The 14,092-nt window shown below is 44.0% G+C and overlaps 2 protein-coding genes across 3 annotated transcripts in view; both read left to right on the plus strand.

Annotated features, from left to right (window-relative positions):
* LOC139566205 (serine/threonine-protein phosphatase 2A regulatory subunit B'' subunit alpha-like) overlaps positions 1 to 2,769 on the plus strand; it is a 64,185-nt gene extending 61,416 nt beyond the window's left edge. For both annotated transcript variants that reach the window (XM_071387240.1, XM_071387241.1), the window contains 2 exons: positions 290 to 396; positions 474 to 2,769. In XM_071387240.1, coding sequence (XP_071243341.1) covers positions 290 to 396; positions 474 to 573 — 207 coding nt within the window. In that variant the 3' untranslated portion in view covers positions 574 to 2,769. The remainder of the gene's footprint in view (positions 1 to 289; positions 397 to 473) is intronic.
* A 2,909-nt stretch (positions 2,770 to 5,678) lies between these two features.
* The window catches only part of LOC139566476 (fibronectin type III domain-containing protein 3B-like), a 181,332-nt gene continuing 172,918 nt past the window's right edge, over positions 5,679 to 14,092 (plus strand). Inside the window, exon 1 of the mRNA XM_071387685.1 lies at positions 5,679 to 5,792. The gene's annotated coding sequence lies outside the window, so the exon portion shown is untranslated. The remainder of the gene's footprint in view (positions 5,793 to 14,092) is intronic.

A 14,092-nucleotide genomic window follows, 5' to 3' on the forward strand; every position in this document is an offset into this window, starting at 1 on the left:
GTGTACTAACGTTTGTGTGTGTGTGTATGTGTTGTAGGACATAGACAGTGAGGGTGTGTGTCTACTAACGTGTGTGTGTGTGTATGTGTTGTAGGACATAGATAGTGAGGGTGTGTGTCTACTAACGTGTGTGTCTACTAACGTGTGTGTGTGTGTATGTGTATGTGTTGTAGGACATAGCCAGTGGGGGTGTGTGTGTACTAACGTGTGTGTGTGTGTGTGTGTATGTGTTGTAGGACATAGATAGTGAGAGTGTGTGTGTACTAACGTGTGTGTGTGTGTTTTGTAGGACATAGACAACGAGTGTCCAGAGCCTTCAGACTGGGATAAATACGCTTCAGAGGAATATGAGATCCTGGTGGCAGAAGAGACAGCTAATGAACAGCTGCAGGAGGGGTAAGACACACACACACACACACACACACACACACACACACACACACACACACACTCATACTGTGTTGTCTCCCCAGGACGTTTGATGATGACTATGAAGAGGCGGAGCTTCCTGTTCAAGGAGAGATGGTTGGGAATAAGATGGATAAGCTGCTCATATCAGATCTGTCAGCATGAAATTCCCAAAGCCTGGAATACCGCTCCCTTCTCCTTGGATATACCGGAGACAGGGGAGAGAGGAAGAGGGATGGATGGGGAGAAATGAAGAAAAAGCTAAAGCGATGGAGGACTCCAAACTCTCTCACCTTCTCTTTTCATACACAGACAGGGACAGAGGAGATGGTGAAAGATGGAGAGAAGACAGAGGGATGGACTGAAAAAGAGAGAGGATGGACAGAACGAGAGAGCTACTCTGCCAGCTGTCCTCTCAGCCCTCTGTAGTAGAAAAAACGTGTTTTCCACTCTTTTATCTGCATTGGAGTTTGTGTGTGTTGTGTATGCATGTGTGTGTGTGTATGTGTGTGTGTTTGTGTCATCCCAAAGACTGTGTTTGGTGCAATAATGTGTCTTAACATGTTTAACATGTAGAAGTAAGAAAGCACAAATCCTGATATGGAGATACTTCCTGTATTATGTGTATAATAACTGCCATATAGAGATTTTTCACTGACAATCAACTACGAGACAATCAACTAATCAAACAAGTTGTTTTCAAATGTGTCAATAAACACACACACACACACACACACACACACACACACACACACACACACACACACACACACACACACACACACACACACACACACACACACACACACACACACACACACACACACACACACACACACACACACACACACACACACACACACACACAGTACATACTCACAGCTCTGTGCAAAACACCGCCATCTTGTGGTCACTAGTTATACTGCTGGCTGCTCTTACAGACTAGTGACGTTTGGAAAAGGGAGTTGTTAGTCCGTTTATAAACCTCATTTTCAGTGTTCTATTTCAGAATGTTACTGTTTGAATAGTTTGATAAGGCAGGCCATTGTGTGTTTGATTCATTTAGAATTAGTCAAATGTTTCATTCTGTTTGAGATAAAATGCATGTACTGTATATTCCGCCCATATACTTTTCAGAGTTCTCTCATGGCAGAGGCTGCGTCAGAAATGCCAGTCTATTCCTTATATAGTGCACTATAACTTCTAGGGAGTAAAGTGTCATTCTAGATTTGACCAGAATCAACCACAGCGTACATAGACTGAGCTGTAACAAACTAACTATGAACTAACTATCTCTCTGGTAGAGATGTTGCTGTAAAAAACAAAACATATGCAGAAGTGACACATAGACTTGCTAGCCACAAGACGCGCTGTCGACACGTGGAACAGAACAGTAAAGCTAACAGGCGTTTTCATGTGTCACCAAAGGGGATGTTCAAATAACATGATGTTAAAGATGAAAACAGTGGGCCTAACTAACTGCCATTCAGTCATTATCCTTTTCAGCATCAAGTATTCTTGAGTTTGTCACTGGTGAATGTTGGTGGTGTTTTAAAGCTGTGTTCATGCGTGCGCGTGTGTGTATTTGTGGGTGTGTGTGTATTTTGTGGGTGTGTGTGTTTCTTTAATGGCAACAATCTGTCCCAATATATCCATTGTAAATGTGTATTTAACTCTACATAGTCTAGCCATTGTGTAAAGATTATGTAACTGATGCTTTGTGTTGCTGTGTTGCTCTGTGGCTCGACGGGGTTCGGTTATGTGGCGTGTGACCCAAATGCACAGGGATGATTGGTCGGAGGTCATAGAGGGACACGCCCACCAGACAATCGACTGTCAATCAATTTGTCAATCACCTGTAAATCAGTTTGATAATCTGATTGGGTAATAAGGAGCATCTTGCTGTGACTGGATTGGACACACTGGTAGCTCCTCCCTTTAGAGAGACTCGTGCTGCTATAGAGATACACACACACACACACACACACGTTTATAAGATGCTGCTATGTCTGACTCTATGCAAACAATCTGCTTTTTTGCTCACTGCCCTGGGAACACACACACATCTGCTCTGTACTAGGTGCACGGGGCAGGGTGAGAAGCCGTGATGGAACTGCCTCTGACCGGAGACACTTCTGCCACAATGAGGACTTTTACTTTGAAATGTATGTCTGTTTTAAACAACTTTTACTTAGATGTTTTTTCTTCTGTTATCTGATGTTTTACTTCCTGGTTGATGAGGCTTCAGTAGATGTTCTTGTGTTCGCATGGCTTCCTTCTTTCTATCTCTCCTTGTTTCTTTCCTTTGTTTTCTTCTAAAACTGAATTAAAATAAAGATGATTTAAGGTTGGAGAGAAAAATGAGTACACGATTGTGCATCACAATAGTGCGTCAAACAAAGATTTTCATGTTTTGGTTTTTGGTGCAATTTTAAACATATAGATTTGACTAAACAGTGTGTTCTAAATAGTATGTAGCATGCTTAGTCATAGTACATAGTTAATACTTTGAGTAAGCATCAGTAGGATGGCCTCTTTAGTCTCAGAATGTCCCTCTCCTGTGGTTCACCCCTGTGGCTCACAGTAGTAACTACACTGTAATGTTATGTTGCTCCTCTCCCGTGTGTCTGTGCATGTGTGTGTGTGTGTGTGGGTGTGTGTGTGTGTGTGTGTGTGTGTGTGTGTGTGTGTGTGTGTGTGTGTGTGTGTGTGTGTGTGTGTGTGTGTGTGTGTGTGTGTGTGTGTGTGTGTGTGTGTGTGTGTGTGTGTGTGTGTGTTCAGGGAGACTGTGTTAGGTTCAGTGTGTGTGTTGAATGATGATTGTCTTGAAATTCACAGATCCCCAGACGAAGCCGATAGCCAATGAGATCCCAGCCTTGACTTTAAAGCCCCTCCCCTTAGTCACACACATTTCAGACCACCAACCAACACCCAGTCCGCAGTGATGTCATCAACCATGATGTCATAATAGGGTTCCATTCTCCCTTTGATGAACACACGCACACACACACAACACACAACACACAACACACACACACACGAACACACACACACACACAGCCAAATATATGCTTTGGAACAGACTCCACTGTGTCACTAACATTTACCCAATTGAAGTTAGAGAGATGGAGAGAGAGGGAGATGGAAAGAGAGAGAGATGAGATGAGCCTGCTTGGCAATTCAGGGAAAGAACTGTGAAACAAATGCCTCTTCTCAAATATGGACCTGACACACACACACACACACACACAGACACACACACCGGCGATTTCCCATTATCTAATATGTGGGGGCGGCATGGCGACATGAGGTTAGAACTCTGGGCAGGAACTCATGGAATGAAGAGCAATGTGGCCAGGACAGATCTAGACATACTAGAACAGATTGAATGTGTGTCTGCAATGCCCTTCTATGTACTAGTGCACTGCTTTAGGCCAATCCTATATGGATTAGTGTGCCACTCCAGATTTAGTGCTAGAAACACACTCTGAATGTGGACATACTACAGACCACTCTCAGATCGATCCCAAAAGACACCCAGTTCACAATAGAGGTCACTATTTCAGCCTCTGATTCACTACAAGTGGTCCCATTCATAAGCAGATGTCCCACTCACATGCAAACATACACGCACTCGTACACACACGGATACACAAGTACACACACGTACACACTAGAAACACACACGGATACACAAGTACACACAAGCACACGCACTCGTACACACACGGATACACAAGTACACACACGTACACACTAGAAATAGTTCAGGCGTCAGGGTGTGATGTCCTGACCAGCTGCTCTGACAGAGAGAAAGAAAGAGAGAGAGGGCTTGTCTGTTCTTGTCAGGGTACGGATGACTCCTTTGAACTCCCACAATTCCAGTGCTAGATCAATAGGAGGGGGTATCTCTGCACACACAGCTCTTAATATGTCTTCTACGATGTCATATGTCAATGCTTTCCACTCATCAAAGAGCTACAGGGACAGGGGGTACATGATTAGAGCGAGAGAGAGGGGGTGAGGGAGAGTGCCAAACAAACATGCAAATACCGCCCAAGATAAACCCGAATTCTGTCCGCACTGCAACCGATGGAGCCGAGAGGAATGCGACAATATTTATTCAATGCAAGCAGTGACCTTTGTTCAATGTCAAAGTGCCTATGTCATTTTATCTACCCCAAATAGTCTAAATAGTATGAATGGCATTTTGATCTTTGTAACTTCAAACTGCCTGAGGGTGAGCACCAGGTATGTAGGTTTACCGAGTCTAAATAGGCTACTAGAGATAAATTAACAGGATTTATTTCTCAGGCATTTTTATTGTCACTAATGAAGTGCATTGGAATGTTTTCTAACATAAATTGCCAAGAGTGATTCTGCAGCTCATGTTCAAAGCTGTGGTGTATAATGTTGTTCTGTTGAGTTATGGCACAGAGCTACAAACAATACAGTTTTATTGTTATGTTTATTTGAGACCATGCACAATGAAAACATACATCTCAGAGGCTGAATCTGATGCATTGTACAAGATAACCAACAGGTCATTTTGGTCCCCATGCAGTCCCTGGGCAGGTGTACAATAACACATTCATCATCCATACAATAGATGAGTCATGTGCAGTACAACAGACGTTCTATGTAATACGAAGGTTTTATATCCTCTTTATTTCTAGACCAGGGCTGGCCAACCCTCCTGCAGGATTACCCACATTACTCCTGTTACAAAATCATCTACCTGGAGACCGCTGCAGGCTTTTGCTCCTGCCCCACATGACTAAGATGAGCCCCACATGCCAACAGGTATGCTCCAACAAAGCCTGTCTCACCTCTGCCACCAATTTGACAGGTTGATTTTGAGAGAGAGATTGAGCTGTATGGGGCTAGATCCATAGATCAGGTGTTGCAGAGGCGAGAGCACTACTCCATGCAACACTAAATCCCAGGCCTGGGCTGGGGACAGAAGTTAAGTCTAGCTCTAGGCCTTGATTCAACAATGATTGAAATTAAAAAAGTAATTTCCGATTGAGCCGATATATGCAGCGTTTTACCGTGAATGCAGTATCTGAACATTGCCTTTAAATTTCAATCGCGCTAAACAGTGGATCTGCAGCACCACGGGTTGAATCTAGGCCCTACTCTCAGAAACACACAGCACCATACTACAGTAGAAGTGGGAATGCGTGGTATAGAAGGTATTACGGTAGAAATGGGCGGGCTTTAGCCTCCATGTGCCGCCGCAGGGTTTTGATTGACAGCTTTGATTGTCCCAGAGAGCGCGCTGCGCGGGCAGAGTCTAGGCAGGGGGATCCAACAACCAGCCCTGGAGAAAAAATAACACACCGCAGCGAACGTCTGTTTCAAGATTATTTTATTGCAGTGAGGTGAGTTCTATTCTACACTTGTATGTTGTTCTGTTACATGTTAAAACTACTTATTAGAATTGGACATCGTCTTAAACTGTGAGTTAAGAAGTTTATTGGGATTGTGTGAGTGCTTGCTTATGGAGCTGTGACGCCGGCAGACTGTCTCGGTGAGCTGGCGAGAGGAGAGGAAAAGGGAAAACTGGCTGAGGGGGGGAATCGAAACTTTTAGGGATTTTTTTAACTTCTTGTCCGAAACTGCGTGGAAAGTTTAAAAGAAACGTGGCCATTAAAGTTTCTGTTTTTATATCGCAGTTATATGGGAATGTGATATCGTTTGGAGGATTTTGTTTGCATTGTGGGCCATTTCTGCTGTTTTGCGAAAAAATGTTTTTTCGTCTTCGCAGAGACTGACGTTGAAGAAGTGAGTGCGCAACAGGCTCTCTCTCTCTTTCTCCTCTGTTCTTTGCACAACAATCTACAGGCCCAGCTCTCTGTTTAAAAACACTGTTTTAATTGATCAAAGTGAAGTATGTCTGTTTTACTTCAAGAAAATAATGACTTGGATTGCAAGCTGCCGATGTGACGATTTGGCAGGGGTTATGAAATAGTGCGAACGGAGGGACACAATGTAGCTCTTTATTGCATGAATGATTTTACCGATGGTGAATTGTTATTGCATACGATCACACCGCACTTTTCCTAGACTGTGTGTAGTTTGTAGCGGATTGAAGAGAGGATACTGTGTCAGAAGAGGAGAGAGGTCTCAACTCCAGCATAGCCTGGCATTCCAGTAAGCCTGCCTGTCTGCTCTCTGTCTGTCTGTCTGTCTCTCCCCTTCTCTCTCTGCAGACGTGGACGTCCAATGCAGTTATTTCATGCGCTTAATGATTTTGTTTCCGAACGACAGGCCTATTGTTGTCAGACTTTTTGAAATCGATGCATCACTTTATTATTTAGAAAACGTTTTTAATTTTTCGCCGATGAGTTGATATCCTTAGTTGAAAGGAAACTTAGTTTTAAGTAGGCTAACAAGCTAACTTCATTTTAGGCTATTATGGGATATGCTTGTCATCATCCCTAGGGTGTTGTGTCACCGTTATAAAGCCGGTATAACGTTGTTATTTCGATCTGATAAAACTGCTATTTCGTTGAGTTGCGAACGCTGGATCTAGAGGGTGAATTGAAGAAAAATTGCCTAAGTAACAAACACGCACACGCACACACACCATCGCGCAGAAAATATGAGAAATCCGATCCCAAATAGATGACGTCAGATGACATTCCTTTGCTGTAAGGCTGATGTGGCCTTCTGTGTGCTGTGAGTGTGCTTTTATCCTGGAATAGGGACGTCTCAGACTCCCTCTCGGGAAAAATCCGTGTCTGTGATTTGCAGTGAATCGGACTTCTACAGTAATAGATTAAGTTCTGAAGAGTTTTACATATTTGGAAGAACTCCTGTGTTTGTGGCCCATAAAATCCTAATATGTAGCCTGCCTTTGTCAGCTATATAATTCTAATGATTTAATCATTTCATTTTTGTGTTGAGGTATTGGCATATGGTTGTCAGGTGTTGTATCAACTGTTCTATCGGTGTGTGTGTGTGTGTTTGTGTGCAGATTTCAGCAGCAGTCTATCCTCCCATGAGGTGTTGCTTATAAGGGACATCATTACATTTACATTTAAGTCATTTAGCAGACGCTCTTATCCAGAGCGACTTACAAATTGGAATAACATAACAATAACAACAGTAACATGATAGGAATCCACCCTAGAATAACACCAGTAACAATAACAAAACTGTAACTTTCCTATTGCCATCATGACTAGAAGGTGGTTGTCCTGGAGGTGTTTTGGCGCTAGCATGGCTGGGTAGGGGTTTTGTTCCTAAACTGGCTACAGGTGTGTGTGTATTGGGGGGGGGGGGGGGGGGGGGGGGACGAATACAGTCTTTAGGCCTGTCTCTGTCTGAGCCTTGCAGGCCACCATAGGACCGTGTGGGCGGTCTGGTCAGCTGGCAGCAGCTTCCTGCTTCCTGTGGCTGAGACTTCTCATTGGTCACGCTGGGAGAAGCATTCTTTTCCACTGAGGTCATGTGGTTAGCATCTGGAATGGACAGGAGAGAGGTGTCCTCAGAAAGGTCTGGAACCTAGAGATGCAACATATGGGTACTTCCTGAAACAGACCGAACAGGATCCAAGTCTGACTTGGATGTATTTATTCAGTGGAAGAATGACACATTTTTCTCCAAATCTTAAATGAACTACACACACACACACACACACACACACACACACACACACACACACACACACACACATGATAACCACCAGGGAGTAACCAGCTGATGAAGTGAGACTTTCATTTATTTAAGTTAAATAAATATACCTTTTGGTTAAAGCATTTTAAAGGTTTACTTACTTAAAAGTAGTGCTGGGCGATATGGCCAAAATATCATGTCATTGTATTTTTAAAATTTTTGACGGTATGACAGTATTTGATGGTATTTTACGTTTTTGATTAATAAAAGTTCTAAATTTGCTTTATGAGTAGTGCGTGACGCTAGGACCCTCTAAATTATTTCAGTGGGTCTTTCTCCATTCTGATTGTTTTATACTGTTCAATTCAACATCAACCTAAATTAATTTCCTGCATTTCCATCAATTTCCACATTTCCTGGACTCATTTGAGATCATTTCCACATTGCCACGATATGGAGAAAAATACTAGGCCTTATTTTTAACCAAATGTTGCAATTGCGATTTAGATCAAAACACTTGGGTGAACTTTTGGAATCGTGGAAGTAGAATGTTTACTATAATTCAATAGTTAGAATATAAATAATAGTGGGCACTTTGAATACAGTGTTGTTTGACATGACATCGAATGAAAATGCCATGGACGAGTTATTGTGACAGGGTAGGAACCAAAGTGATGTTCAGTGTTTCCTATAATCTTTGGCTACATTACATCTTTATTCATATAGCCAAAATATTCATGCTTCCCCTATTCCTCATTGATTTAGAAGATACTGTTGCACAAACAACATGCTGATTTAGGCCTCCACTAGCACTGGTATCAGGCTGTATTAGCTAGCTACATTTGCTCTGACTCAGTACTAGCTAGTTAGCCAGCTAACTAGAGATTAGCATTATTGGCTAACACGATTTAGCTTAACTTGCTAAGAAAATACTAACTAGCTGTTTGCAGATGTAAGAAACACAAACTAATATTGTAATTATAGAACACTTGTGGATTTATATTGAGATCAAAGTGGAAACAACATTGTTGCATGTGCTGCATTGACCATGTAGACTGAACGACAGTGTCTCGTGGTCAAGCAACAACAAATGCTCTCCTTGAGTGACAGGGTGGGACTAGGTCTGGGTGGAAAGCGGCGTGGAGAGAGAGAGCGGAGAGGGATGACTCAAGTAGCGGAGTAACCTATAAAAATGGACGTTACACACGGCGTATCACATTTAACAAACCCAACATTCAAATACCGTTATAGAAGGTAAAGTAAAAACCCAAACCGGTCCGTGCATCAATACCGGTATAGTAAAATACGGTATACCGCCCAGCCGACTTTGTGTCAGGAGTGTGTGTGTGTGTTCAGGGACACTGTGTTAGGTTCAGTGTGTGTGTGTGTGTGTGTGTGTTCAGGGAGACTGTGTTAGGTTCAGTGTGTGAGTTGAATGATAATTGTCTTGACATTCTCAGAACCCCAGACAAAGCTGATAGCCAATGATGTCCCAGCCTTGTGTGTGTATTAGCGAAAAGTTTATCTCCCCTGCCTGCCACTGTGCTGAGTGGTTCTCCTCCCTATTTTGTCCCCATTGACTGAGCAACAGAGCAGTCACACACACACACACACACACACACACACACACACACACACACACACACACACACACACACACACACACACACACACACACACACACACACACACACACTCTCTGAAGGCTGGATCGTTGTTGAAGGATCCCAGCGCCTTATGTTGACTTGGCACAGACCTGTAATATTTACCCTCCTCTTTCTCTTTCTCCTTTTCTTTCTATTTCTCCCTCTCTCCTATTTCCCCTCCCATCTCTCCTTTTCTCCTCTTGGTGATTTCCTGCATTGTTGACAGTTGATTTCCAACCCTCCCTCTCCCCCTCTCCTTTCCTCCCTCGTTCTCTTGTCCCCTGTGCCCACCTTGGGGATGCAGGGCTCTATGTCTCTCTCAGACCATGAAGAGAACTCTACCGTATCCTATGGCTGGCACTGTAGACGTTGGGACTAGCTAGCAGTGTTAGCTTCTCCTAGCATTGCAGCTAACATCCTCCTGCATTATTGTAGGGATTTTCATTGCTGACAGTGTTAGCTTTCCCTAGCGTAGCTACGTTATCAATATGTCACTCATGGCACGGAACATTATCTTCTCCTAGCCTAGCCGCCAACAGCGGAAGGTAAACGTGTGTTTGTCTCGTTGGTCTTAGTGAGTGAGCATGCCTACATTAGTACACACACACACACACACACATCTGTGACATAACTCACATTTTCGTGCCTGCATTAGCATGCTAGGCGTGTTAGCATAGCTATGGAAAGTTTCATCTGCTCTTAATGGTTGTTTTATGCAGGTGTGTGTTTCACGGATGTGTATGTGTGTGTTTGTGTGTGTCAGTATACTGCTAAATCTTCTTCAAAAGGAAATAGAAATTGTTGCTAAAATACTGCAATAACTCAATACATCATTATAAAAACATTAGCATCAACCAGGCCATGCCACACCCCCTCCTCCCCAACTTCCATACCTCTGTCATTTCCACCTCTCCTCTCTCTTCCCCCTTTTCTTCTTCTTCGCCCCTCCTTGCCCCCAAGCAAGACCCCCCACAAATCATCACACACCCACACACACCTCCCCCAGCCTGGGGTCACAAGGTCAAATTCCTCTTCCTCAATCAGGCCTCAGGATTTGTGTGTGTAGCCCATACATAGGTGTGTGCGTGCCAGTTCCATTCCCACTTCACTGCAATGTCCTCTCCACTCTTTGGGACTAATTCCATATTATTCTAACGGATTAACTCTCGGCCCTTCCTTTGTCTCACATACATGCACGCTCACACACCCACACTAAGGGAGACCAGGCATTCTGAGGATATATTCCAACACACAGTGGAATGTGTATCCTGAGAGGAATGTGCATACTTTTCCACTGTGATCTCTCTCTCTCTCTCTCTCTCTCTCTCTCTCTCTCTGATTCAGGATTCAGTCTTTAACGATGACTAAATGTCACACTGTGCGATGTTGCCAAATTAAAATGTTGATATCAGCCTGGTTAGATTGTACAATTTGCTTCAGTTCTGTTGTTACATTCTGTCGTTGGCTTGCGAGGCTACATCAGCTATAGCGGTGTGTTTGATCCGCGCATGATTGGAAAAAAATTAAAGTATACACCTAGAAATCACTTTCACATATAGACTTTATATGTGCGAACTTCCCAAAAATAACATGGCTGCTGTGGTACAATGTTTATTTTGTGTATTTATCAAAATCCCGTCAGGTAGCCTGATTTCAGATGACATGTAGTCTAAACAAGACTATTAAGGAAATTGTTCTTCTTGGAAAGCCTGTCAACATTTCAATCAAACTATTATATTAATCTGACTATTCACAATAATCATATTATCGTGTGCATACTTAATGCCGGCCGTGTTCCTATTGGTCAGTCACCGGGATCGGCTCGTAACACCAGCCACACTACTCGATAAAGGCTCACCGCACGCAGCGGTGATTAACCGGCAGACGTAGACCCTGTCTCACTGAACGAGCCAAGATGTCCGACCGTCGTTTGCGACCAAAGAATTAGCCCACAACGTCCACATTTTGCTGGGACGCCAAAGCCGTGGCTGAAGACGGCTAAAATCATACAGTTTGTGCGGGCCTTAAAGGGGAAGTTCACCCAAAAACACTTCTGGGACCTTTATAATGCCTGCCTGTCCATTTGTCACCACCCCAGACAGTTTGTAGGTCCATCGCTTGAGTATTTGGATGTAGTTTATAAGCTAATTCTACCCCCCGGGATCGTCTGATTCACATCATGGAGGAGGTCGAGCATCAGACCGACGATGCAGAAGAACAGGACCTGTGTGTGTAAACATCAACCCTGGGGTTCTGGAGACGTTTTTCAGAATGCCAAGGATCAACTGGAAGCACTCGCCACACATTTACATTACATTTAAGTCATTTAGCAGACGCTCTTATCCAGAGCGACTTACAAATTGGTGCATTCACCTTATGATATCCAGTGGAACAACCACTTTACAATAGTGCATCTAACTCTTTTAAGGGGGGGGGGGGTTAGAAGGATTACTTTATCCTATCCTAGGTATTCCTTAAAGAGGTGGGGTTTCAGGTGTCTCCGGAAGGTGGTGATTGACTCCGCTGACCTGGCGTCGTGAGGGAGTTTGTTCCACCATTGGGGTGCCAGAGCAGCGAACAGTTTTGACTGGGCTGAGCGGGAACTGTACTTCCTCAGAGGTAGGGAGGCGAGCAGGCCAGAGGTGGATGAACGCAGTGCCCTTGTTTGGGTGTAGGGCCTGATCAGAGCCTGAAGGTACGGAGGTGCTGTTCCCCTCACAGCTCCGTAGGCAAGCACCATGGTCTTGTAGCGGATGCGAGCTTCAACTGGAAGCCAGTGGAGAGAGCGGAGGAGCGGGGTGACGTGAGAGAACTTGGGAAAGTTGAACACCAGACGGGCTGCGGCGTTCTGGATGAGTTGTAGGGGTTTAATGGCACAGGCAGGGAGCCCAGCCAACAGCGAGTTGCAGTAATCCAGACGGGAGATGACAAGTGCCTGGATTAGGACCTGCGCCGCTTCCTGCGTGAGGCAGGGTCGTACTCTGCGAATGTTGTAGAGCATGAACCTACAGGAACGGGTCACCGCCTTGATGTTAGTTGAGAACGACAGGGTGTTGTCCAGGATCACGCCAAGGTTCTTAGCACTCTGGGAGGAGGACACAATGGAGTTGTCAACCGTGATGGCGAGATCATGGAACGGGCAGTCCTTCCCCGGGAGGAAGAGCAGCTCCGTCTTGCCGAGGTTCAGCTTGAGGTGGTGATCCGTCATCCACACTGATATGTCTGCCAGACATGCAGAGATGCGATTCACCACCTGGTTATCAGAGGGGGGAAAGGAGAAGATTAATTGTGTGTCGTCTGCATAGCAATGATAGGAGAGACCATGTGAGGATATGACAGAGCCAAGTGACTTGGTGTATAGCGAGAATAGGAGAGGGCCTAGAACAGAGCCCTGGGGGACACCAGTGGTGAGAGCACGTGGTGCGGAGACAGATTCTCGCCACGCCACCTGGTAGGAGCGACCTGTCAGGTAGGACGCAATCCAAGCGTGGGCCGCGCCGGAGATGCCCAGCTCGGAGAGGGTGGAGAGGAGGATCTGATGGTTCACAGTATCAAAGGCAGCCGATAGGTCTAGAAGGATGAGAGCCTGACGGCTCAAATAGGAAGCTCTGAAAGTGTAAGTGTTTTGGAAATTAGGATATATTTTATTATTCCTCTCTAAGATGCAAATGAATAGCTAGCTAATGATACCCAACTGTATTTTCTAGTAACCTGCCTACACTCCATAATGTAACTGTAACTGGCTACCGTATTCTCCCCTTGAAGTTAGATCAACCAGGTAAACTGTGTCTAGAACGAGAGGATGTGCCACGTGAATAGAATGTATGGGATGCGCACGTCACAATACGGTCTAAATAATCAATATTGTATATTACCAAACACTGTAAGAAGTATAAAGTCAATAGTGTTAGTGAACAAAATGCAGTGGTGTAAAGTACTTAAGTAAAAATACTTTGAAGTACTACTTAAGTCGTTTTTGGGGTATCTGAACTTTACTATTTATATTTTGGACTACTTTTACTTTTACTCCACTACATTCCTAAGGAAAATAATGTACTTTCTACTCCATACATTTCCCCTGACACCCAGAAGTACTGGTTCCATTCTGAATGCTAAGCAGGACAGGAAAATGGTCCAGTTCACGCACTTATCAAGAGAACATCCCTGGTCGTCCTACTGCCTCTGATCTGGCGGACTCACTGAACACATGCTTTGTCTGTAAATGATGTCTGAGAGGTGTGCACGAAAATGGCGCCATCTGGGTTGCTTAATATAAGGAATTTGAAGTGATTTCTATTTTTACTTTTGATACCTAAGTATATTTTAGCAATTACATTAACTTTTGATACTTAAATGTAAATAAAACCAAATACTTTTAGACTTTTACTGAAGTAGTATTTTACTGGGTGACTTTC

Source organism: Salvelinus alpinus, chromosome 38, assembly GCF_045679555.1.
Source record: "Salvelinus alpinus chromosome 38, SLU_Salpinus.1, whole genome shotgun sequence".
Lineage (NCBI taxonomy): Eukaryota > Metazoa > Chordata > Actinopteri > Salmoniformes > Salmonidae > Salvelinus > Salvelinus alpinus.